Source organism: Archocentrus centrarchus, chromosome 23 (genome assembly GCF_007364275.1).
Source record: "Archocentrus centrarchus isolate MPI-CPG fArcCen1 chromosome 23, fArcCen1, whole genome shotgun sequence".
Lineage (NCBI taxonomy): Eukaryota > Metazoa > Chordata > Actinopteri > Cichliformes > Cichlidae > Archocentrus > Archocentrus centrarchus.
Genome location: NC_044368.1, coordinates 5543825 through 5571368, shown reverse-complemented (window position 1 = coordinate 5571368; position 27544 = coordinate 5543825). Strand labels below are relative to the sequence as shown.

The 27544-nt window shown below is 43.5% G+C and overlaps 1 protein-coding gene across 6 annotated transcripts in view; it reads right to left on the bottom strand.

Annotated features, from left to right (window-relative positions):
* celf2 (cugbp, Elav-like family member 2) overlaps positions 1 to 27544 on the bottom strand; it is a 217608-nt gene that overhangs the window by 83480 nt on the left and 106584 nt on the right. For all 6 annotated transcript variants that reach the window (XM_030719968.1, XM_030719969.1, XM_030719963.1 and 3 more), the window contains one exon: positions 4210 to 4406. In XM_030719968.1, coding sequence (XP_030575828.1) covers positions 4210 to 4387 — 178 coding nt within the window. In that variant the 5' untranslated portion in view covers positions 4388 to 4406. The remainder of the gene's footprint in view (positions 1 to 4209; positions 4407 to 27544) is intronic.

Genomic DNA, 27544 nt, shown 5'->3' with positions numbered 1-27544 from the left:
TGTTGATGTTCTTTTTCAAACTAGCAGTCGCTGAAATGCGAGCTAATGAGGATGCAAACAAAATCGAAAGAAGGAAACAGAAAAGTTGGAGCTGAACTGGCTAGCAGTGAAACTTTCTCTGCGTCTCGGTGGGCCTAACAAACTCATTTAAATCCAAACTGGTGTTTTACAAAGAATGGAAAAAGTGCCTCTGGGTCACCGCTGGGGCGCCAGAGTGGGCTCATTTGCCCCAAATGGTGAAGATCCTTTTCAAACAACGCCGCTGCTAATTTAAAATAAACACATTGAGAGAAGAGAGGCCACAGTTTCCCTGACACTGGCGAAATTTCAACAGCAAAACCGGCGAGGGGGTAATCGCAGCTCCCTCTGGCTGAGCGGGTGCAGATGAGGCCAGGCGGCTTACTTAAATATGAGAAAACAACAACAGCGCTCGGAGCCTGCGAATAACAAGGCCAGTAAGAGCCCAATCAAATGCTACATTTCCTCTTAATGCGCTCCACCTCACAGCACACAAAGAGACTGCAAAAAAAAAAAAAACGAGGCATATAGACGGAGATTGTCATTTTGAGTCGAAAAAAAAAAAATGAAAGGAATGATCGGTGGCTGTGTTTTCTCTCCCCGTTGAGTGATACTTTTGACTCATCAGCCACAAAAACAACTCATTTCAAGGGTAGTGAAGATGGAGCAGGAGATCTGAAGGAGCTGAAGGACAGGAGGGGGAACTGTGGCCCCCTTCCACCCATCAGAACTATCAGAGAGAACAAGGAGAGCGAGAAGAGACTAGTGGGGAGAAAAGGAGTCATTTCAAGGCTAAGAACACACAAATGCAAAGCACATGACAAGTGTGTTGGTGTGCAGAAATGAGTTGATTTGGGTCTTGGCAGAACGCTGTCTCCAGGCTTTCATAAGCTCGTATGACTCAGTCAGAATGAGAGGAAGCCAAGATGAAGAAAATCAGAGTGAGAAAAACTAAAAACAGAAGTGAGGTGGAGGGTGGAGCTGCAGAAAGGTGGATGACATCATATCTTTTGGCCACAGTAAATCCAACTTCAATGTATGCATTCGCTAGGATGTCACCTGAAGAACATATGTTTCAATATATCTAATGGGAGAGATTAGAAATAATAATGAGATCATAAATGTGAAGAATAAGGCTCAATGTAATAATAGTATACAATATAGCACATTTAAATATTAATAAACGTAAAAAGATAATCATTTCCCTACAGAACACTATAAAGGACAGTTTTCAGTGTGCAGAAAATGTGTAAAATACTGCACGATTTACCTGGTTGTTAATTAGCTGCAGTTTAAATCACTACTTATTTACTGCAGGAGGGAGACCATCTATCCTGCATAATGCAACTTTATTCAGCTATTATTTCACAAATTAAAAAATAAATAAACAGCTGAATAAACCTACGAGGGTCTCTGTTCAACACTGAACTGCCCTCCACTGCAGTGGACATGCAGTGACTTTCGGGACTATTCAAGCCTGCAGGCTTCAAAGTCTTATGTCATTTTAACTTAATGAACATATCTATGAAACGCACACGTCCATGCATTGGAAACATTTATTTGGAAACATCCAAATATGGTTGCAGTTCCGGGGCTGGAAAATTAAGCCAATGTAGACAGAAGCACAAAAAACTGTAATTCCACAAATGGCCACTTGAGGCTGCCTCCAAAAATGAGTAAATCCTGATGGACTTAATGTTTGAGTTTAAACAAAAATTTAAAGCCACTGAACTGGATCTGTTGTATGTGCTTGTGTATGAAGCGCTTTTGAAAACACAAGTGAATAAAAGAAATAGCTTGCAGTACATTAATTGTACAAAACTAGCAAAAATTATTTTTGTGAGTAAAATACGCTATAAGTTGATTTTAAATCTGTCTCTTTGTGATGCACTCACACGGTTAGCACCCATCCTGTCATCCAAATATGGTCACGTCTGGCTCCAAAAACCTCGATAGTCATGGCCATAATGCTTAACTTGAGACTTTTAAACAGTGCTTCCCAAACTAATGGGTGATGTCACTGTGGCTACATCAGTCTGTTATATCTAATCTATGGATGGAAGACGTATTTTCCAGAGTATAACTAAAACCACAAAATTTAATCTTAACCAGATCAAACACGAGGCTGGATATTAATGGAGTTTCTGGTATTAAAAGTAGTAAGCTCCACAGCCAAGAGGTCAGAATTCTTCCCTATGATTTCTGCCACTCTCTCTGGGTTAGAAACAAACTGATCCAACAGCAAATACGTTTCCTTCCAAAGGCAGCCGATGAGCCAAATTAAAAGCCTTTAATGGCAGCATGGTGGTGCAGTGGTTAGCACTGCTGCATCACAGTCCAAAGACATGCAGTTAGTGGGGTTAGGTTAACTGGTGATTATAAATTGCCCATAGGTGCGAATGGTTGCCTGTCTCTCTGTGTTAGCCCTGTGACAGACTGACGACCTGTACAAGGTGTACCCTCCCTCTCGCCCTATGACAGCTGGGAGAGGCTCCAGCCCCCCCACCAACCCTGAACAGGATAAGCGGAACAAAATGGATGGATGGATAAATGTAATACAGTGTTCACTTTGTATTATGCTGCCATATTTCAAGACATCCATGGCAAGCATCAGCTTGCCCCGAAATGAAAACTCCTTGACTCCATTTTTCTTGCAGAAAAGTGTTTACTGGCTTTATTTGCGCTTCATCCCTCTTGATTCATATTTTGTTTCAAGTGACACTTTGAAACTTCGCTTGAAAATTTGCTTTACAGTTGGATGGAAGCACCACCTCTCTCTTCCTGCCGTCCTCTCTGCTGCTCTCTTTACTTTCCTCCCACTCTCCATGTCTCATCAGGAGTGTCATCAACCCCCACTCTGGTTGATGCCTGCTAATATGGCAACGCTATTGTCTGCCCGTTTGTGGCTGCTGTCTCTATTGTTTGCTCTCACACTTGATGAATTCATCAAAGGAAAAAGAAAGGGGAATGGGAGAAAATAGCTGCAAATCATGCAGTTTCGCACAATTGACTGTGTAAGTCTGGCAAGCGAGTCTTTGTCTTCAAATGGTGCGCAAAATGTGTGTGTTTGCTTGTGTAATTTTGCACGTACATCACTTGTTCTGCCATTAAATAGGTGGGACGGTCCTCAACCGCTGACAGACTCTGTGTCTCTGTGTGGGTAGAAGTGTACATACAGTTAAGTGTTTGTGTTTTCTGTATACGTATCCTACGCATTCTCATCGCAGGGCATTTAAAAAGTGCTGTTTTGTCAGAATCTGCTGGCCTCAGATACGAACAAAGCGTCCTTTGGCATTGGAGCCAAACTGATCTATAAGATGGTACACAAAAGCTGGATGTAGTCACCTGATGTCCTGAAGTAAAGCCTTGAGCTGAGTATTTTTGTAGCGTTCATTCTTGGTGTTTTAACATTGGATGTGACCAGCAAGGGGTGAATCTGACAAAAAAAAAGCACCCTCATTGGAAAGCCATTAGCCTATGAGTATACCTCGGTTTATCCTTTTTTCAGTTCAAAAAGTAGCAACTCAACCCACAACATCATCAAGAAAAGGTTCCCGTAGATTTCTATTAAGTCCGCCGAGTGCTAAGCATTAAGGCTGTCTGCATTTTGTTTGAGTCACAGGTGACCATATTTGGATGAGAAGGCGTGCTAATCTACAAGCTAATGCTAGCCAAATTAATTACCAAGGGTGACTATTAAGGAATACAGATTTGAGACACTTTGGCTTCGGCTTCACTTTTCAAACCCGGAAGTGCCGCCCATCTTTTATATCGCCAAGAGCTAACACGCCTGTGTTAACCCTCTGAGGTCATTACTGATGATGACCCCCAACGCGCTATCATAATCCTAACCCTATCAGAACATCCTTTTTTTCTCCACTTGAAAACATTGAAAAATGATGCTTAATTGTATTCTGGTGGGCTCCTGAGTGGCGGCACCAAGGCCAGAGGACATCCTGGGCTTATCTCTGAGACACCAACAGCTTTGACCAAAAAGGAGCCCAAGAGAAAGAGCGTTTTTGTCTTCATCAGGAGAAAAAAAGTTACATAAGAACAGGAGTGAAAGGAAGTAAGCAAAGTGGATATCAAATAATTTCTAGGCAGGAATTAACAGTAAGGAAAGAAAGGCGAAACTACATGAATGAATGTACATGTTACCACTAAATACTGTGTCGTTGTGTTGATTGGTACCTTTGCTCTGTGGAGGGTTTTGGCTGCGATCTCGGAGGATGTTGATCTGGTACACAGCTCCGTATGGTTCGAACAGCTCCTTCAGCTCCTTCTCTGACCAGGAGCGTGGGATCTGGCCCACAAACATCTTGATGGCGTCCGGGTCCGGCTGGTCCGAATGCTCCAGCGCCCCGTTCATTTTTCCGGCCGTGCCGTTACTGTTGAAGGGAAAGAAGGCAGGAGATGAGAACACCACTTTAAAGCAAACTGTTCATATTATTAACTTTAAACGGGCTCTACACTGGTTTTAGACATTTTTCACGATGTCAATTTTTGGATAATTTTAATTATCTTAGAAATCTTGGGACTAAACCAGGACCTGTAAACACATTTAGACACAAACAAACTTGACCTGAAGCTAAATTTGAAAGCTTAAAAGTTCTTTTCCTCTAGCAGAACAGTGTTACCCTGCAGTTTCAATATCTAAGGACCAACTATCCAAACTGTGCTCCAGATTGCTTATGGAAATTTTCCTTGTGCTAAAATAAATAACCTAAAGGCTGCACATAGCACCATTATCCATCTTTCAAATTTGCACCCAAAAATTCAGCAGAAAGTAAAATTTAACAGCAGCATAAAAGCATTCCTTGTTTCTTTGGCTTTCAGCTTTGCAATTGATTTCTCAGTCAGCCCAGTGTATTATAACCTTGTGGCTCCTTTAAATAAATCATAATGTCACGTAAAGTCATCTGCACACTTTTTTTTTGCACACTACAGTATCTGAGAGAGTAGACACAGAAAAGAATGGCCAAGACCCGACTGGGTTAAAGTGATCTGGAAGCTTGAATGTCTTTAAAATAGGAATTTCATGAATTCTGAACCATTTCAAAGGCACTATAAGAGAAAATACTGAGCTTTCAGCAGACACACTTATTTGGGTCTTATTTGGGAAAAAAAAAGAGGAAATAATAAATATTTTAAATTTGAACCTTGGAACCAATTTTGTACAGATAATGCATTTAACTTCAAAAAGGAAAAAAAAAAAAGCCCCCTCCCAGATTCTCAATCATAACACTGCAGAAAAGCCTCTAAAACAGCCTTTAGACCATCACAAGGACACTGAAGCTCAGTGAGAGACACACTAATAAAATTCTCTTGGGTGCCTTAGCAGCTCCTTACAGCAGGGTGAGACGGCTTTCAATTCAGCTTTTACAGCCTGATATCCCCAAAGCCGGCAATTTTTATATACACTGACCTGACACATCAGCAAACTGACATTTTACTGTGATGCTAAGTGTGGATTTTTGATAGTGGAGATGTAGCGACGGATCTATACAGGATGTCAGTAAATCCACAGTGAAAGACTGAGGTGAACTCAGATTTTATTTTACAGCACAACAGCAAAAGCGGCATACAAAGTGCATCTCAGGAGTGTGCCCCCCCCCCCCCCCCGTTCCCCACAGCACAGCTGTAGCGAACACAGAAAATACTCCACACGAATATATGGACGCGTCACACCCACTGTGGTGCACACGTGAATGCTTGTGCATGTTTGCGTGCATCCGTGGATGCGGGATGAACAGCGTGCGGCGTGTTAATGTGAGGTTTTGTGTGAGGGATTAGGCTGCAGAACCAGTACAGTGAACCTCTAAGGCCCTCTAACAGGACACAGATGCTTACACGCCGATCAGTCTGGTTGTATATTTCCACATCTGGAATGCATATCAAATGGAGGTGAAGCTCTTTCACCCTTTTCACTCTAACAACAACAACAACACTTATCATCACTAAACACACTCGTCGGTCCGTGCGCCTGGAATACTAACTGGAGCTATGCTGCCTCTCTCTGTTATTTATATTTTTATTTATGGACCAACGAAGGCAAATATGTTTCCACAGTAAGGCCACGACAGAGATGAGAGTGGCACCGGTGCACCCACGAGACTAACTGTGGCTGTTTTGAGGGTAATCATACGCGCATGGCTGCAAACAAGCGCGCGCACACACACGTGCGCACACCCCACCACCATCAAGGCCTGTGGTCTATTTAAGATGGCTGAAAACCAGTTTAATGAAACCAAAGTCGATGGCTTTGCCGTTTTATTGCTCTTCTTTTCCCTTTGTTATTCTCGGCAGGAGAGTGAAAAAAGCATTATCTTAAGAGGCAAAACAAAACAAAGCCAAATCCAGAGCTTGGTTAGCTGACAACACTAATACCACCCTATAAAGCCCAGCGAGAGAGAGAGAGAGAGAAGGAGAAAGGTTTGAAGGAAGGAGGGAGGGGAAAGAAAGAGATTGAGGGAGGAAAAAAACATCCAGACCTTTGAACGCGGGCCATCCATCTTTTGCAGAAAGAGCCGAGGCGCTCGGCAGAAACGCCCAATTCTTTAAAGGACTTAAAGGACATGTCAAATAAAACGCCAGAAATGGAGAAGGAGTCAACGAGCCAAGCCCGTGCTAACAGTCCTCTGGGCAATAACCGCTCCTCGCTAAGCTGTCCGATAAATCGCTCGGGCCTGGGTACTGTGGGAGCCCCAAGTGTGGTAGCTGACAGGGGAGAGGGAAGGGAGGGAAGGGCAGCGGTGGCAGCAAGTAGCTGACTGCCCCAATCACTGGCTGATATTTAGGCTACATAAATGGCGAAGATGGCTGGATCGGACAAGCCGCGGCGGTCGCTGGGTTCAGACTGCAGCACATCATGCCTTCGCCCTCTGACACGCACACACAAAGCTGATGTATGTGTGAAAGTGAAAGAGCAGAAAGAGGGGGAATTGGCTGGTGACAATCCCTCATTGTTGGCTGTTTATGTGAGGCTTGCGGGGATTGAGCGAGGCCAAGGGGGAGACGATACAATAGCCGGTGTCAGAGGATCGCCTCCCTCATCCAGGACACTGTCCGCCCTGTGCTCCTTCCACCATTCACTCTGCCTGCTAAGACAATGAATAGCTTCACACCAGCAGCCATAAGGCATACGAATGCTCACAGAGCTGTCTTGTGTAGATTGCATGCTCCGTCTTTCCCTGAGGTGGTTGGAAGTAGGTGCCTCTGCTAACTATAAAGGAATGAGCGCCTCTTCCATTGCCCCTGTGGCCAAGACTGACAAGGTGTTATTGGAGGCAGGCAGAGCTTTATAGTGTATGTGTGTGTGTGTAGATGTTTGTGAAAGTGTGTGAAGCTCAGCAGGAGAGTGTCCTGGGGCTCGGATTAAGTCGTTGAGTGGATCCACTCCTGCCATAGACCCCCCCCCCCCCCTTCCTCTCTTCTTCTTTTTTCTCTCTCTCCCTCTCAATTTGAGCCAATTGTTTGCCTTAATGGCTTAACTATTGCTTCCATCTCTCCAGTCTCCCTGCAGCACAGGGCTGTGACTGAGGGCTGATCTACACTCAGAATGTGTATATGTGTGTGTGTGTGTGTGTGTTAAGCCCAGCTCCAGAAAAAAGTGTCTGGGTAGGGCTTTGAAGCATCTGCTGAGGGCCGCTATTCCCTCATCTCACACTCATATTAGACAGCAGGCTTGTTCAACCAAGCTACAGCTGCACGATTCTGACCATAAAACCTTATGATGGTTATTTATTTATTCATGCATCATCTTCATTTTACATTCACAGCTCCTCAAACTCCCCCTCTATTAAGGGAATCGCTCAGCATTTTTTGGCAAATATAATAACTGACTTCAGTTGTAACAATGAGGTGAGAAGAGCATCATCAATAGATGCTCGCCAGGATCGTGGCATGTTTCAGCCCAGCTTAGCTCAGACACTGAAATATTAAAAAGTGGTTTCTCTCTTTTCCGTGCCTTCAGTTTTTGACTGAGGACAGGTTCCAGCTGCTCACGCGCAGAACACACAATTAACAGTCGGGTTGTGGAAAGTGACTTATTTGGACTTAAAGTATCTATTTTGTGCCAGGGCCATTCTAACCACATTTAAATAAGCTGTTTAGAAATGGGGGCATGTCCAAAGTATAGCTAAGAAAACAGCTGGAGGGGCTCAGGATGCTACATAAAGTTCAAGAAATATGGTTCCCAGAAAAGCAAATGCTCATTACTTTTAGGGATATGGGGAGCAAGATTTTATCATGTTACTGACAATTTCAAATCAATCCCTCAGGCTCTTTTTAGTGCTGTTATTGTCCTGAGGAAAAAAAAACTGTTTTAACAGCATAATGCTCCACTACATTTACCAGGTATTTGATAAGTTAGTCTTTTAGTCATTAGTAGCTGGAAAATTGGGAGAGCTTTTCTTTTGAAAGCAGTGACCCAGATATTACAGCGACAAGATGAGAGAGAACCAAAAGCTGTGGACAGTAGGGCTGCAAGCGAATACTCTAAATTTAATTATATAACCGAATATTAATAAAAGTTGGAAATTCAGCTGTGAAAATTAATGTTTGTATAGTTGAACAGGTTCAGGTTGAGCAGGTTCAGTTGCTCAGGTTCTTTGTGGTGAAGAGCGAGCTGAGCTTCAATGCGAAGCTGTCGATTTACAGACTGATCTATCATACGGTTGCGAGCTGTGAGTCGTGATGGAAAGAATGAGATTATGGCTACAAAAGGCAGAATTGAGCTCCCGATGAAAGGTGGCTGGGCTTTCCCTTACAGATAGGGGAGGGGCTCAGAGTAGAGCCGCTACTTCTCCACATCGAATGGAGGCAGTTGAGGTGGGTTGGGTATCTGGCTAGCATGCCTCCTGGAAGCATCCAAGGTGAGGTGTTTAGGGCATGTCCTACCAGGAGGAGGCCCTGGGGCTAACCCAAGTCATGTTGGAGAGATTATATCTCATGGCTGGCTTGGGAACACCTCAGTGTCCCCCCAGAAGAGCTGCAGGGCTGCAGGGGGTGGTCAGGGATTAGGAAGTCTGGATGTCTCGGTTTAGGTTGCTACCCACAAGACCTGGACCTACAGAAGCAATAGAAAATGGATGTAGGGATGGATGTATGAATGAACATCTCGGTAAGTTTTAGTCTCATAGGTGAATCGAGGGACTTTGTATAAAGAAAATAAAATGATTATTATGTTACTATGAGAAACATACAATGTAGTTCAGATTTAAGTGCCTTTGAACACAAGGTTCTTTATGCCAGCCAAGCCATTCACCTTCGGAGCTCTAAGTTCTCATATCTTTCCCCAGACACAGGGTTGCCTCACACAGCAATGGGTCTGCAATAAAAACCTAAAAATAAATTGCTTTGGTGCAGATTTTACAGGTAGAAGGAAAAAGGAAAACAATCTTTGCCTCCACAGATGAAGAATAAACGGTGACAGCGATGAGCTACCTGGACTACATTAATCACCTGCTATCTCCTCTGCTGGCCTTGTTCACAGCTGGAGTTCAAGCAGGCAGCAAGATAGGAATGTGCTCCAAACAGACAGTCGGAAAGAGACAGAGGTAAAAGTAGGAATAAAAGAGAGGGAGAGGGTGGAGGAGATGGATGCAGATGAGCCAGGTCTAGAGTAAGCACAGCTCAGAGCTCAGCGTGTGCTCTCTCTGAAACCATACACACATGCATGTACACATATCACACATGCATACACGCACAGGCTCCAGTTCAGGCTGGCTGCGTTGATTCCCCCCTGCTGTTTTCCCCTTCTGTTTCTGCTCTAAAACACACATCCTCTCTGACTCCCACAACCCCCCACACACATATACAAGCACACACACTCCAGTGGGTTCGTGGAAGGGCCGAGCTGTCACACACGTCTTCTCATTGCCAGCATGTTTGCAGGGTGTGTAACAGTCCCACAGGGGAACTAATCTTGCTGACAAGCAGAGTGAGAAACATCAGTCCCCCTCACCCCACCCCCCACCCCCGAGGGAGAGCAGGGACCAAGGTCAGCTAAACACACACACATAGACACACCTACCGATATGTTAGAAAACACACACGGACATACAAACCTGGGCAGTGAGATCTCCTCACATGTGCACACGTTGACAGATTCTTACATGACTTTCACACAAATAGACAGAAAACATGGAAGATGCTGAAAGGGATACAGCAAGGGCTACATGACAATTCCATAATATTACCTTCAGAAGAAATGAATTCCCATCTCACATGCACACTATCAAATATTACACAGACTCTGTAGCTGTCAAGTCTGTTTAAAAAAATACCAAGGCTGCAGTGCATGTTGAAAATGGCCAGTGTTTCCCCACACAGAAACTTTCCATTACTTGGGTGGGCTGCCCTGGTACAATATTGCTCAGCCAAGTATATTTTGCAACTCGTTTTAGGATATTTAAAAAAAAATATTTTATTCATTCATCCAAGAGAATGAGGCCATCTACGATTGATTTGCTTATAGAAAAATCCCTCGCTCTTATTTTGAAAGTTCAGTTGCTGTTAACTGACAGCTTCACATAGCATGGCTCCCAACCTTGGGATCAGCATTGAACAAAGAATGTGAGACAAACATTGGAGGTCTGAGGATAATTGCAAGATTAAAAAGTAAGACCTAAATATCAGTGAAGCAGAGATTTTGGAGCTCGTTAACCTCGACCTGAAGTGGGAAACTGGGGATCTCCGGCCAAACCTTGGATTCAGGAGTAGCAACGCAGATTCCATCCTGGCTGTGGAACAGTGGACCAGATCTTCACTCTTGAGGAATCGTGGGAGTTTGACAAACCAGAAGGATTACGATCGGGTTCCCTAGGGGCACCTGTGGGGTGTACTGTGAGAGAATGGAGTTCCAGATCCACTGCTATGGGCCATCAGGTCCTTGTTTAACCAAAGTGAGAGCTGTGCCATCATCCTTGGCACAAAGTCAAGCCCATTTTCAGTTGCTGTTGGACTCCACCAGGGTTGTCCCTTGTTTCCAATCCTGCTTTTAATTTTCATCTTATGGCATAGCCAGGGTGAAAAGGGGAATTTAGTAACCTCAGAATAGCATCACTGTTTTTTGCAGGTGATGTAGATCTATTGGCCTCATCAGAGCGTGACCTCCAGCACGCACTGGAACGGTTTTCAGCCCATTCTGAAACAGCTGGGATTAGAGTCACCACCTCCAAGTCTAAGGCCACGGTTCCCTGCTGGAAAACAGCGGCATGCTCGTTCTGGGTTTGGGGGAAAGAGGCTACCTAAAGCGATGGAGTTCAAGTATCTTGGGATCTTATTCAAGAGTGATGGGAAGGTGGTGCATGAGTTGGACCAGTGGACCGGTGCAGTGTGAAGACAGCGCTGGGGCAAAGGGCGAGCTTTCAATTCACCAGTCTAGCTACGTCACAGCCCTCACCTATGGTTATAAAATCTGGGTAATGACTAAAAGCAAATACAAGCAGCTGAAATTAGTTTCCTCTGTAGGGTAGCTGGGCTCAGGCTTAGAGATAGAGCTCAGACATTTGGACCGATATCGGAGTAGAACTGCTGCTCCTGCCGGTCAAAAGAAGCCAGTTGACGTGGTTCGGGCATCTGGTTAGGATGCCTCTTGGACGCCTCCCTTTGGAGGTTTTCTGGCAGCCCCAACTGGGTAGACCCAGAACCCGCTTATATATCTTGTCTAGCCTGGGAACACCTTGAGATCCCTCCTGAAACTGGATAGCGTGACAAGGGAGACAGACATCTGGAACACCCTTCTTAGCCTCCTGCCGCCACAACGTTGGATAAGCAGAAGATAGTGGATGGATGAGTAGACCTGCATTTCCCCCCAGAATTTTGGTTCTTTCTTATAAAATACTGCATTGCTTTCAATCTTCACGCCTTTAAAAATTATGCAAATCACAAGAACTAAGAAATCAAATTTACTTAACACTTAAACCCTTCAAATGTACTGCTCACAAATGTTTAATATATGGGGGCTAGCGCTCTCTCTCTAGGGTTCTACAGATAACCATTAACTCCTCAACTCCGACACCACCTAACCCCATTTAAGCAGTGATGGTCTATTCAATATCTTTATATCTCTGAAAATGAAAGAAAGGTTGGCTCAGCGGAGTGCATTTTCCCTCCATTGGACACACTGAGCATCAATGAGCACATCACATAGCCTGCTGCATTAAAATGAGGCGCGGAAGACACACTTGTAAACATACTCAGAGATCCTTTAGAAATATGAGATCTACAAAATCACTGCAGCCATTTAAATGTGCTCCTTTCATCAATATGGCACACACACTCACCCCAAGTGAATAGGGCTCATACACACACCTCGAAATTCGAACACACAACATCTGTGCACACACACATACACACGTACATAGAATGTGCATGCAGTTACAGGCACATCCAGAGAAGCACACTCACAATTCCCTTCATGGGCTTCAGTGTTTTCTGCTGCTGTGAACAAGATTAGTAACTTCACCACGCAACACAAGAGACACACATTTCCCTCCAGAATCTCAGTCTGTAACTGATTTTGTCGGTGCAAGGTGGATTAGTGACTCAAACTAAATGAATGGCATTCAGCGGTATTATTTTGAACGCTTTTAGTTTTTCTCTAAGTGACTTACAGCGAGGCAAACTGGCTCCCAGGGGCCCCGTACGAGCCAAACGAGGGAGTGTGATATTGCCTGTGATTCACTTGAACTTTACAATAAGCAATATTCCACCCACCTTGGGTACAGCTCTGGGATAACAGCCACCGGTACATGTTTCATAATAAATATTTTTTATTAGCAGTATTTCTATGCAGCAGGGAGGAGGAAAGCAGCAGAAAGTGCTGGATCTATGTGAGACTGTATGATTGCCTTTATGTGCGTGTATGCATTTGCGGTTGCCATGGAGACGTGGCAGCACACGCAAACGATCAGATAAATATCACAGTACCTAATGAAGCTGCACCGGTGCCCTGACGCTCAGCTAGCTCTGCGCTAACGAGCTACCGCACGCCGTCGCCGGATAATGAGGGAAGACACATACACACCCACGCGCTCTCACACACACACACACACACACAGATGCAGACACGCAGGCTCAGACACACACAATGTGAAGAAAACGCGCTGATGCGTGGCACACACGGACACAAGTGAGATGTGTCTCATTCTGCTGGGTTCTCATGTTTCATATTTTCCTGCACGTGTAAAATGCTGGAGGAGCCCACACTGTTTCCTTGGAATTAAAGCTGCCTTGTTGGGTGCTACAGGTGGCAGTTCATGCAGTGTGAGCTGTGGCAAATAAAGCTTATGAATACCTGAAAATGAACGACAATGCAAATAAAAAAGCTTAAATTCATAAATTTAGCCGGGTGACTCCAGAAAAATATGATGTCCATGTTAATAGTTTTTAATTTTGAGAAGAAATTGAGAGATAAAGTACAGTACTGTGCAAAAGTCTCGAGCCACCCATCATTTCATTATATTTTGCATCCATGGAGCCATATTTTTAAAAAAAAGTGGTCTTGAGCAATAGTTCTCTGGGCTTTCTGAAGGCCTTTCAAGGCTTGTTAAGCCACTCAAACATAAAAAAGACACGCAACTCAAGGGATGAATAGTGTTCTGTCTGGAAAGAAAATCAGTGGCAACAGGTCTGATGGAGTGATGAATCCAAATTTGAGAGTTTTGGTTCAAATTGTCGTCAGTATGTCAGGAGGAGGTCAGGAGAGAGGTACGGCAATGAGTGGCTACAGCCATCTGTAAAACATGGTGGAGGCTCTGTCAGGGTTTAGCGATGCATTTCAGCCAGTGGTGTTGGAAATCTTGTCAAAATTGATGGAATTATGATCCACCAGATTTTGATCCACCATGTCTGGAAAGCATCTGACTGGCAACAACTTAGTTTTGCAGAGTGACAGTGATCCCAAACACACTGCCAATGCAGTAAAAGCACCAGTCAAACACAATCAGTGATGGACTGGCCTCCCCAGAGCCCAGCCCTCAACATATATAATCATTGTGGGATCAGCTTGAAAGAGAATGGAACCAAAGGCAGCCAAAAAAACATCCAAAGAAGAGCTTTGAATGTCCTTCAAGAAGCCTAAATCGTTGCACTGATTTCCCATTCTCCTAGAAAAAACATAAATAAGTGAGGAGTGGACCAAGACTTTTTCACAGTACTGTATATGAACACATGCAGTGTGTACTTGTATACAATGTATCAGATAAGCTTTTAAAGAACGCACAGCAAATCCATCAGCATAAACATTTGAAATGAGATCGCTCAAATAACAAGATGTGTTAAGTGAACAAGCCTTAAAGTTAACACTTCATTTTCATCCTTTTTTATGGAAAGCATTATGAAAGATGTCATCTCAACTGGTGAGACATCAGCTGTTGCTAAATTGACGTCAATTCCACAAGCAACTTGCCCAAAGGCTAAAATGAAAATTCTCCTTTAAAAGTTACTTATGAACATTAAGAGCCAAACGCATTTAAAGTCACTGTGAAAAAAGAGTGACGAAGCATGCACTCAGTCTGCAGTCACTTATCTTTTTACGTCTTTTTCTCTTCACTGGTTTTCACTGTAAACATACTGCCCCCCCCAATCACACAAGCATCTTGTAGTTAACAGTGTGAACAAAGTGCCGCAAAGAAAATTTAGGCCAGAATAATTATGAACAGGATTGTTTCTGAATTCAACCATTTTCCAACGGGAAAAACATTGAGCCTCATAGAAAAATATATAAATGTATGAGTACCTAAAAGAAAGACTCAACAGGTATACTCAGAATTGGTACATGAAAAAATTCTATTGCATTTCTATTCAAGCCTAAGTTTTTTTTTTTTCTTAACTTCTTTTAAAGATGCTTCATGGCTCATAAAGAAAGAACCGAACATACACATGAATGAGGTCCTTTCAAAGCAAGTACAAACATCATTCCACTGTTTGCACCCTGTCTGCATGTGTGTAAGTTGATTAAGTTGCACAACGGAACTTGAACTGTGTATTAGTCACCGTGTCACTGCCTCCCATACACACACACACACACACACACACACACACACACACACACTGATGTGCACCAGACTGGCATTTTATGTTCTCCCAGAAGCCTTGAGAAACAACAAGGTGACGAACACTGTCACATGCGGAGGAGGAGATCCACTTAGAGCGAGTCACACTTGCAGCGGAGCTGAACTGTGAACTGTGGAGAAGCACCTGCTCCTCACTTCTAAATCCTTTTAGATCTAAAGAACCACTTCAGTAGTAAGGGTTACCCCTGTTCCTTAAATTCAAATTGAGCATATTTTATGTTTTTGCCAAATGAAAGTGTTCCCCAAACTGGAAAAACTTTTGATTTCAGGAACTCCAAGATTTAGTTTGCAAAAAGGTATTTAGACATTCATTGTGATAGATTACAAGTACTGTTTGGGCAAATCCAGAGAGATTAGGAAGTCCCCCAGTTTTATCAGCTCTGAACGTGGCCTCGTCCACGTATTAGTATAAAGTTATGACCTCATTCAAAGGAAATTGCCCCACTCTGATGAGCAGAAGTTATAACTGGTATGTTTCCAGGTTAAACTAGTAACAAATAAGGGGTGTACATGAAAAGAGACTAACAGAAATGTGGTGATCAGAGAATTGTAGCAATGGCAACTGAAGATAATGGTTAGCAATGCAAAATGAGAAGGTACCAGGACGAATCTCACGTTTGGGGCAGTTGATTGAAACAATTTCCAGTGGTAGTGAAGGACACTGCTGACTGAGAGGGTGGGAATATATACAAGTGTGATGTATCCAGACGGAGCCATGAATGTCTGCTTTCAACCAAAACAAGTGGACAGGGCTTTTAAAGGCATGATACGGACTATTAACCATGACGTGTTCCAGATCCATCCTTTGGACTCACTTTTTCCTCTTGCTTTTTAACATTGTTTACATTCATTTCAAGAGTTTTTAGGGTTGGGCAAAGATCAGGGTTTGGGTTCAAATTCAAAGCTGCATTTGCTGGCTCACCATGATATTTACCACAGATTGTAAATGCACTTCTTCATATGACCTCTTGAGGTTTATTGATTACTGGCTAGCAGGTAGAGCATGATGCCAACCAGCAAAATGTGTGAGGCGGTTAGCAGCTGATAGCAGCTTTTCAGTGAACCCATGACATCCAAATCTCACATTTTGCAAACACATCCTTTGGTATAGTCCTTTTTGCACATACTGCCGACACAGTAATCTATGGATTTAACCTCTGCCCAGTGTATCGGGGACAATACAAAAAGGTTTTCCCGCCACCATGAGTATTTATAACGATGTACAAGTTTCATCTGGATACTAAGAATCAATAAGTTTGTACCTGTTGAGAGACGAATAGAAATATTTCCTGCTCACACTGTAGGAGAGGTCACAAGGTCATTAGATTCAATAACACTCTTCCTCATTGGTGCGTGAATGAGCAAACATCTGGTCACAAAGTTTTCAAGCTCGCAAACACACAGATGGAGGTGATCTGCCGGAGATAAAAAATAAAAAATATTCCCACATGGGGAAAATTCTCAAACACTGAGTTGTGGCCTTAATGGTTTTCTATTTTTGGGGCCAATATTTTTGGAAAGAACTGTATTTAGTTTGTAGCACTTCTTCTTCCTTTTTCTACTGTGACAGTGCAGTTCCTAGAATTATCTCCCTCAAAATATGCTTTCTAAGTCATGTCAGTCTGACCTTAAGTGTGTGTGTGTGTGTGGGTGTGTGTGTGTGTGCGTGCACGTAATAAAAGGGAAGAGGGTGGGGGAGGAATTAGAGCATCTTAAAGCCTCAACACCAGATTGGTCAAATCCAGGCAGCAGCAGCAGCGGCTGCAGTATTCCACCCTAATCTTTAGCATACTTCCTATTTTCTTCACCCCCCTACGTCCTCCCCATGTCTTGTTGCCATGGGAACAGCAGTGTTGGAGGGACATGGGGTGAAGGTATCTGGGGGCCCTGGGTGTAGGTGGGTAGGCGGGTACCTCTTTGGCTTCACACACGCTCTCACCCTCGACTCTTTGGTAGATTCGAAGTGTGTCCCTCATCTTATTCTTCCCGCTCTCTTATCTGACCCTGGAAAAAGTCTTCAGCTCCCCGTGTCCCCTCCTTCATCACCCCTCATTCCTCTCACTCAATCTCTCATGTTTGCGGGCTTAATGAGAAACAGCTTGTTTGTGTTGTGAGTCTGTGTGCGCGCCTGTGCGTCCGCGTGCGACCGTGTGATGAAATGGCAACGGCTCTGATTGTCTGGCATCGGGCTGCGGCCGCATTCTGCCAAAAGTCATCATCTGATTCGCCGACGGGGATGATGGCCCATTTGACTAATGCTTCTCCACAAAACGGGCCAACAATGCTGATCCAACGAACAGAAGAAAGAGCGGAAGGGGGTAATCAGATTGGTACCAGTTCAATTCAACTGATGGAACTGGCGGGAAAGAGAAAAAAAAAGTCACCTGGGCCTTCACAGGTGCTTGAGTGCTTTTGCGTGTGTTTTACAGTGTATCCTTGTCTGCTTGTACAACATGTAACACCTCCACCACTGTGCCCTGCTTGAACAATAAATCCCCCCCGGTGTGTTCATGCACATTGGTCGTGACACCTCTAAAGGGGACAACAGAGCAGAAAACCACAGGGTAAATACAAAAAAAAAAGGCACAAAAAGGGCATCAGACAGAGACAAACAGGAACAGAGACAGGCGGGAGAGAAAACGGAGCAGTTGCCAGCAACAAACCACCACTGATTTAACAGCACAAGTGCATTTGCTGTACTGGCTTTGGCACAATTATGTCCCATTGTGAGCAAACCTCTACACAGTCTGCAGTACAAAGGTTATGAAAGCCTGTGTGTTACCTCTATTAGCATGCGGCGAGGCTGCTATTTTCATATATGACGTCAGTAAAGCTAAAAAGTGTGGCATATTCCAGGTGCAACTGCCTCTAAGACTTTAATCAACCTTTATTACTGCTCTTAAGACACACATATACACAGTACAACCTCAGAGGGGAAAAAGTACTTGTTGTGGTAGTGGAGAGGATGCTTGCAGCCAAAGCAAAGTGAAGTTGAACATAGTGGAGAGAGACAGCCAGAGGAAACCTATTTATTGGCTGGCATGGCAGGGTGATGTTTTCTGTGTTTGTGTGTGTGGCTAAAAGGGGAAAAAAAAGCCCTACGCTGAGAAGTTACTTTTCTCTGCGAGGACACATCTGTAAGCTCTTGTTTGCACTGTAATTTCCCTCGTAGATCATTTCACGGCGGTTGCGACTGAGTGTGATTGTGTGTTTAACCTCAGGCTCCCTTTAAACACAAAATACAACTCGGGTGTTTTGTCCACATGTACAACACATTCTTCAGTTCAGCATCGCGCTAACCCGCACAAACTGTACAGACGCTGTGCAGCTGTATGCCTGCCAAGCCCCTTTACCCCCCTGCTTTAATTTTCCTCTTATCCCTTGTTTTTTTCTCCAATGTTTGCCCTTGTTTTAACTATTCCCTCTTCATCCCTACCTTCACTCATTCTTCGGTCATGCTCATCGTGTAAATTATGGTCCCATTTAGAGCAAAGGTCATAGTTTTCTTCACTGTGATCGCCTGCAGAGCACTGCACAAATAATGCCAGAGGATTCCATTGCCTAACTTTGTATTTCGCAACACAAACAGATGATTCAGTATTGCTCAATAATTAGTAATGTTTGGGCATATAACTCTTCAGACGTTCACATTATTCATCAGGTTTCTGCCTCTTTTGCGTTTTCAACCTTTCCTCCCTTTCCTCTGTCCCTTTCTGCTCGTCTGATTCATTCAGCACGCCGTCAGTATTAAGGAGGAAATCACTTGCACATTACAGCCCTGCGTTTCCAAGCACTTTACTCAATAAAATTGTAGCAATTCACACTCTGAACCCAGTTTACGGGGTGTCGGGAGGGTGCTGGATCTCAGACAGCTGACAGGTTTCCACTGAGAACAGCAGGTGATCTCCAATCTTTGGACCTGCCTCCTGGACATAAAGTGCCTCACGAAGAGTTGCTGCTAATGCCCACTACAGTGTAATTACGGCTGTAATGTTGTAAAGGAGGAGGGTTAGAGCTGGAGGGGGGGGGGGGGGGAAGAAAGCGGGTGATAGCATTAACCGATATTAGGGTGGGTGGGGTGTTCATTTTCATTAGGTTTTATGGGTTGGAAAAACATTGTCATGCATACCAATTAGTGCTGGAACAGATGGCTCAATATGGTTCTATGTTCTGTCCCATGCAAGGAGCAGGAGTCTGACAGGAACAACCCAGGCAACGGCATCAGGCTGGTCAACAGGAGGAAGGAGTTCAGGCTGCCAGCTGTTTGGAAACAAAGCTGTCCTCCTTTTCTTTTCCTTTCCTTTCCTTTTCCTTTCCTTTCCTTCCTTCCTTTCCTTTCCTTCCTTTCCTTTCCTTTCCTTTCCTTTCCTTTCCTTTCCTTTCCTTTCCTTTCCTTTCCTTTCCTTTCCTTTCCTTTCCTTTCCTTTCCTTTCCTTTCCTTTCCTTTCCTTTCCTTTCCTTTCCTTTCCTTTCCTTTCCTTTCCTTTCCTTTCCTTTCCTTTCCTTTCCTAGGTCAGGACCTCCAGGGCAAAATTAAACCTTGATCAGTCTGTTCATCAGCCTCTCTGAGGAGGGAGCCATATGCTGACATATGCTGACAGAAAGGAAGAGGGATTGCCTAATTATATGTGTGTGTGTGTGTGTGTGTGTGTGTGTGTGTGTGTGTTAGTGTGCATGTGCAAACAGCTCAATGTCTCTGTCAACTCAACACAAAGGTTTGAGCAACACTGGTTTTCAAGGGCCAAAAACTGAGTGACTATCTGGCTGACATTTTGCACTGATATTCAGTATATTTAAATCATTTTTTTTCCTTTTGTTTTTTTCTCATAACTTCTTTTTACACGAGTTTTGAAAAGCCTATAAAAAACCAGTAAGGCTGTCAGCAGACACTGAAAGAATAATAATACCATTTCCAAATCATAATGATACTAATCGGGATAATAAAACACTTTCAACACACATTTGTAAAGAAATCAAACAAAATGCACTACTGAATTAATTTAGCACTGTTCTTTTACGGAGCTAGCGCTTTATTGAACAAGCCAACAATAGCAATGGAAAAAAAAACCCTCAAATAATACCATCATATCTGATGGATGACTCAGTGACAACTCAATATCCAGCCTATAAAGTGGCACTGCATGCTATTTTTGTCAACTAGCTGGCAGAAAAAAAAAACCATGAAAGCAAACTGATAGATAATTCCAACCTAATTATTCAGTTTTTAAAAGTTGTTTTTATCATAGAACTTCCTGTATTTACAAACAGTATTCCCACTCCTTTATTTTTATTTTTATCACTCATATTTTTATTATTTTATTATTTATTGTCTGAGGCAGCTAGAAAGGAATGCCTTTTAAATTTCGTTGTGCAACTTGTGTGTACAATGACAATAAAGATTCTGATTCTGATTCAGTATTCCCACTCCTTTAAGCTCTGTTTTGTTCTCCACCTGTGGAATGGTTTTATCAGAGTGATGAAACTGAACTATCTTGCAAATGTGCTGCAAAATCACAACAATTAGGTAAAGTTTGGAAGGTTGCGGTATGGTTTGCAGAATGGTGACTATTCAAGCCTATCACTGTAGACAATGATTGAAAGGTGAGCTAACACAGGAAAGACAACTATTCATGCCCATTGGTAATCTAGGAATATCTTAACGTGCATGTCATGACTGTGTGAGCAGCTAGTTTGAAATAAGGTTGGCCAAAAATGTTGCCAATCCAAGAAACAACTGCCATTGTGTTTGTGGAGGTGGCAGACGGTTCCAGGCAAGTTGGTATCTTCCACGGAAACTGCATTGGCGTGACCAATGCAATCACAGGAAGGTTTCTGGTGCAGCACCCTTTTTGCAGCAGATTTCACCTGGTGACAGCTGGAACCTCCAGCAGCCACTTGCCAAAGAGTCGAGACCAGAGGTTGCCAGGGAGTCATTTACCAGTCTCTGGGCCTGTGAGACTGAGGAGCAGGTGAAAGTCAGGTAACAGCCAGGGTGCACAGGTACTTAAGCTAAACACTAGCTTATCCAGCATGGTCTCTGGGATGGCTTGTTAGCTCCACAGTACTTTACACTGATCGTACAATGTTGGGTTTGTACTCAATCATGCTAATAAATATCAGTCTCTGTGTACAACGCTGCACTCCAGATTAAGAAAAGGAAAGTGGCTCCACCTTGTGATATTATTCAGCAGCTGTGCTTCAGATTTTTACTGAGTTCATTTCTCAAGTACCCAGACCTCTAATTTAGCAAAATAAAGCAACGGAAATCACAAGAAGACCCCCCCCCCCAACAAAACAAAAACAACAACAAAAAAAAAATAGTGATAGAAAATTATTTTGATGTGGAATGAAAAACGTCTTGCTGTGAGGTGACAGCACTGCATCAACACTGCACCACCGTGCTGCCCTTAACAAAGAGTGGATCACCTACAACAGAATAAATAGTGTATTTTTCCCACTAACTATCTGTATGTAGATAAATAGATTGCTTTTATCTCCATTAAAGCTCACTGAAAACGCTTTCCACTGAGGAAAATTTCCGTTCACAGTGGTGTCTGTGTATTACAAAGGGCAGTGCTTCTGGAAAGATGCCATTACACTTTTTGAATGCAGGTTGTCAACGCTTTGAGGCCAACAAATGAAATTCCTTTTACCTCCGATTGTTGCAGCAGCTGCAGTCTCCGAGACAAATATCTCTGAACCCGATAAAACCACCAGCACGGCTAGAGAGAAGCTGAAGTAAGCGAGAAAATATGTTGTTTTTCTTTTTTCTTTTTTTGCTAAATTGGGTGAATCTGCCCTTTAATGCCCACCCGCTGGACCCAAACTGGCACATCAAAGGCCCCTTTGTACGCTTTCTCATTTCCTATCCACAGTGGTCCTCTCGCTTCTCACTGGCTTTAGAGCTCAGCTTTACATCTGTAGAAGTAGGGTGGGTACAGGTGTGCCTCCCCACTTCAGAGACTTTATCCTAGTGAACACTTTCACTGCGGCGTTAGCCACGGCTCAGTGGGTTTGAATAGGGAAGTGCTAACAGGCTAGCGCTGCAGCCCCGGAGCCCATTGATCTGTGCTGCTCACTAATAACAGACAGCAGAGACTCCCTGGCTTTCTGGGGCCATTAGGATGCATGAGTGGGAACCATGCTAAATGGGACAATATACAGAGGTGTGTACAAGGGTAAATACACTCCAGTTCATATGGAGAGGCAGACACGTTACGGGTAAGCCCGACTAACACATAATTTCTTTGGCTAACCTTGGAATTGCATTACCCTGGGTGTTTGTCTTAGCATGTGTACGTGTGTGTATTTTGATATAGGGATTAAGCACAGTGTTACAGCATGACTGGGGATGCCTTATTTAGGGTCGTGCAGTTACATTTCCAAGCCATTATCTAGACCTGTGGGGACAAGCAGGAATTTCAGTGTGACAGAAAACTCACACAGAGATGTATGCGCATATACACAAATAGACAAAGCACTAACACAGGTGCATGTCAGTGCACAGGCAGACCTACATTCAATGTCCTATCTCCTGAACAGTAAAATGAGAGAAATCAAGAGGCCTGTCTGCTCTCCATCCCTCTAAATGTTTAATGAACCATCTCTCCCTGTCTCCCTCCCTCCTGCTACTGCCTCTCTGGCTCTTCTGCCTCACTCACCCTGCTGCTCAGCCCTAACCCATCATCTACTTTTTCTCACTTCATCCTTGTTTGTCTGTCTCTCTCTTCCTTTAGGCTAACAGACGCCAACGAGTTGTATTGGTTCGGGATGAGGCCTGAATGCTGAGGAGGAATGAGGGGAGGAGGAGGAGGAGGAAGGCTAATCTGCATCCAGCTTCATATCTGAACCTCCCTCTGGCTTGGATCCAGGACTCTCCAAATCTATCATTTGTTCTCACGTAACTTTTCACTTGGCGTTTGAAATCGTGCAGTTTGCAGGGCCCAGCAGGGCTTTCCTCTGATGGGATAGTCTGGAGATGACAGCACCTTGCAGCCTGAGTAGATGCCGGGTTGACGCGTTTCCATGTGAACCACATGAGGAAAAACGTGCATCTGTGCCGTTCCAGCTTCTAAGTGCTTGTAATGTAACTGGCAAAATTTTTTTGGCACAAGGGAAAGATGTGAAAATGCTGCAGAGCTATTTGTGTACTCCACAGTCACAGCTGTTATTGTTTAGACAACAAAGATTTGGCTGTGCGGGAAAAATGCTGTTGTGTTTTATTAGGCCTAATCTACTGAACCCTTCTTTATCTCTTAATTCCGAGGGCGTCTTTATCTTTTGACCTGCTCCAAATAAGCTTCTTTTACCTGTTAAATAATCTAGCAGCGCTGTTAATCCTGTCTAAATACTGCAGTACTGTACACTGTTTGCAGGTTAAATGTTTAATCTCCATCGTTTCCAAATATCTTACTCAAACCAGTCAACTGGATTCAGGTAGACACTTTACTAGCTGCATGTTACGTGACTGAAGGCTTGAAACATAAAAATATTTTAGATTTTTAACAGGAAGAAGGTCCTAGGTTCTAATCCACTGGTTGGCCACGCAGAAAGGCGCCACTGGCTGAAGCCTTTCTGTGTGGAGTTTGCATGTTCTCCCCGTGTTTGTGTGGGTTCTCTGGCTTCCTCCCACAGTCCAAAGACATGCACGTTAGGTTAATTGGTGACGTCTAAATTGGCCATACATGAGAATGTGAGTGTGAATGGCTGTCTGCCTCTCTGTGCTATCCCTGTGATAGACTGGCAACCTGTCCAGGATGTACCCTGCGTCTCGCTCAATGGCAGCTGGGACAGGCTCCATCCCAACTGTGACCCTGAGCTGGATAAGCAGATGGATAAAGATATCATGGGAATTTATAATATTTATAAAGATCAGTATTATGAGGCCAACTGATGCCGTTGAATAGTTTTTACTGATGGAGGCTCATTCTTGGACTTGAAATTGAAAGAATTTGTGACTTGACATGAATTTTATGAGACTATTAATTAAAATAGATTTAAAAGGTGGATATAGCTACTGTGATGCCACCAAAGTCCTATTTAAAGCCTTGAGTTTATTTTCTTGGTTTTTAAGGAACCGGACGTAACGAGCGAGGCGTGAATCTGACTGAGAAACTTGTCGGTCACAATGTAGCCACACCATAAAGCATACCCTGCTTTAGCATCGATTTTTCTCTACATGTAACCTTAATTAACAAAACAAATTACATGCTCTATTTAACAGACTTGAAAGAAACAACTGAGATCAAAAACTCACTGGGAAAAGATTTACTGTGGTCATAAATTAAGTGAGAAGAAGAGTCATTTTCGCATAGACTTCTATACACTCAGGCTACAGCCAGAGGATTCGCCCCCTGCTGGCCGTTGGAGAAAATGCAAGCCTAAGGCACTTCTCCATTGGTTCGGTCCTCCACCTGTACTTGTTTAACAATGAATTCATTTAGACTTGTCTTGACTGATGTGCTTGAGACTTATTTTTAATGACTTGTTTTTCCAGGAGGAGTGAAGGACTCAAGAAGGCTTCATACCGAATTTGAGTCTCTTTTGACAAGAAATGATACTTGATGTGATTTTAGTTGAATTGGACTTGCTCTAAAAGACTAGACTGTTGAAAAACTAACAAACAAGTCCTCTCAGGAGATGCAGAGAGCCACTTTGTATAACCAGCAATCGCTCATTACAAGCAGAAACACAACAGCTACTTTCTTTCTGAATGAAATACTATGGGGAACAAAAAAAAAAGTGTTATTTTCTCTGATTTCTCTGATTTTGTTTTGCTTGACTCCTCTGAAGAACATTTAAAATGCGTAAAACCTCTCGTTCGGCTGTGAAAACATACACATAATACACGAGACAAACGACGCCGCGCAGTTGTGCTCGCAAAGTGTGTATTTCCGCGCTCGTGTGCGCACAAATGTGTACGACTGTGGGTGTGAGCGAGCGAGCGTACTTCCACTCCCAGCCCCAGGACTTCAAATTATCCCGAGGCTCCTCCAAAACACACTTCAGAATTTTTGTCTGCTTTCCAAACTCATTACTTTAGTAGGGCAAATCAAACAGGGCGCATTAAATGGAACTCAAACGTGAAGAGAGTGGAGTGCAGGGGGAAGAAGAATGTGTATGAGCGCGAATGTGCGCGTGTCACAGAGAAAGCAAGTGCGCCTGTGTGTTAATTAGAAGGATCCTGCTCTAATTAATGGCCTATGAATAGCCATGCTGGGTAAGGAGTCAAGGTTAGACACCTGTGCAGCCATATTGATGCTGGAGCAAACTTCTTCCCATGCAGGGTCTATCAAATTATCCACATTTAATGTAAATACAATATTGGCAGACTCGGCTGCTGCTGAGCCAAATGAGGAAGTGTGTGTGTGTGTGTTTTATAAGAGATACTGTGTGTATCCAACATGGATGATGTCAGAGCAATTAGAGAACACATGAATCATCACTGGGGAGGTAATGACCTCGGAGCACCACAGAGGAGAGTCAATTACTCCATCATAAGGGAACCTGGCACTATTACACATTATTTATTACTCATTTAAGAAGTGATATTATGACTTTGCCGTGCTCCGCTGTAACATTAATTTGTTATAATCCTTGAATTACTTTTTTTTGTTGCACCCTTTTAAATGTGCAAATTGAATTCTTGCGCACAACCAGGGACATTCTGAGAGACTTTTAATCGAGCGTGAAACAACTCGCAAATTTAATAACTAATTTTCGCAGGTTAAAATCACTCAGATCCACGTTTCTGTTGTTCAAAACCCGAATCAGGCTTAGAGAGGATGACAGCTGCTGTCCAGCAAATGTTTGAAACACAGCGACGGCTTAAATTGCTCTGAAACAAACCAGAAGCAGCTGGATTCTCTCTGAAAGAGGCTAACATGAACCATGTGTCAGTTTCTCCCAGACGAAGCCTTTTCATGCTACAGAATGAAAGCTACAGGCATGCTGCTCTTTAGTGATTCTCTTGCAACATATTAAAGCTCCTCTAACTTTTATTTTGATGCGATCTCTCGTCACTGAGTTACGGTCGGTCTGCTTTTTACTTGTTTTGTTATAGTATGAATCATATACTGAGTCCTGGTAGCTGCTCTGGTGACATAAATGGGAGCATGAGGACTAAATTATCGATACATTGTGGTTGTTTTTGCCGTGACGTGTAAATAAAATACCCTTTTCTTCCTTTCTTTCTTTTAATTTGTTGTTTTTTGGTGGTTACTGGCTGAAGGCTTCACAACGCTTTCATGGACGTGAGGAGAAGCAGCAGGCCTAAAGGGAGGCTCCCACAATCCCACAAGCACTGACATGGATGTCGAACTGCTTGCTGCACAAGAATGCCATTTAAAAAAAAAAAATTGATTCAAACCATTCATATCAAAATAGTTGAATCGAGTGGTTTTTGAAAGACTGTTTACACCGTTTGATATCAGTCTTTGCAGTTCCACTTGATCTTAATTGGAATCCACTGCAACCGCTGTGAATCCAATCTGACTGCAGCCGCCTTTTTTTCTATGAATGAACAAGAAAAAAAACTTTTCTCACACAAAGTGTTTCATCCTTAAAAGACACGTTTTCAACTGGGCGCCATAGATTAAAAATATAAAGACTAGTTTTTACTGGGCCTCTAATGCAGCGTCATGGCTTCCACAAGCATACATATTTTCTATAGCGCATTAGTTCTCCGTGTCAAATTTTCCACTTCCTGCTCTCGCCTGTTTTCAGCGTGTGCGTTTGAACAAAGAGAGCATTCCCTCGCCAACAGATCAATACTCTGGATCCATTCGGGTTTGTTAAAGGGTAATAGGCATGGATTTGAAGCAGGGGGAGGGAGGCTAACAGGCGCTGATTTGGCCAGGCTACACCGGACCCATTTACTTCCCAGCTACAGCTAACAGGGTTTCTCCAGCCTCCAAAACACTTTGTAGTGCTGTCACAGTGCTGTATACGGCAGAAGAAAAATTACCCCCATTATGTAATCTCTATAATGATTCCTATTGAGAAAGCAGAGGCTACAATGGCGGTACAGTAAATTACACTAAACACCATTACTCTTGACAGCTTCTTTTGAATGTGTGCGTGCATATCCGTGTTTGTTGGTGAGTCGGTGCGTGCGCGAAGGTGTTAGGTGAGTGAATGATTGAGTGTGTGTGCATGAGTGCGTGAGCGCCACTCTCACAGTGAAATTAAACTGGGGCTCAGGTGAGAAACAGAGCAATGCTTCAGCGCAGAGCGGGGAGGAAGGAGAAGAAGTGGCGGCGAGGAGTTAAACACCCCAAGGACTTTGCAGTCAGTGTAGAATAAGCCTGTGTAAGGAGACGGGGAGGAGGAGGAGGAGGAGGGCGAAGGGACGAGGAGAAGAGGCAGATAGAAAAAGAGAAGGGGAACAGAGGGAGCTGACAGGGAGATTGAGAGATGGCGAGATTGATGGCATGTAATGATGAAAC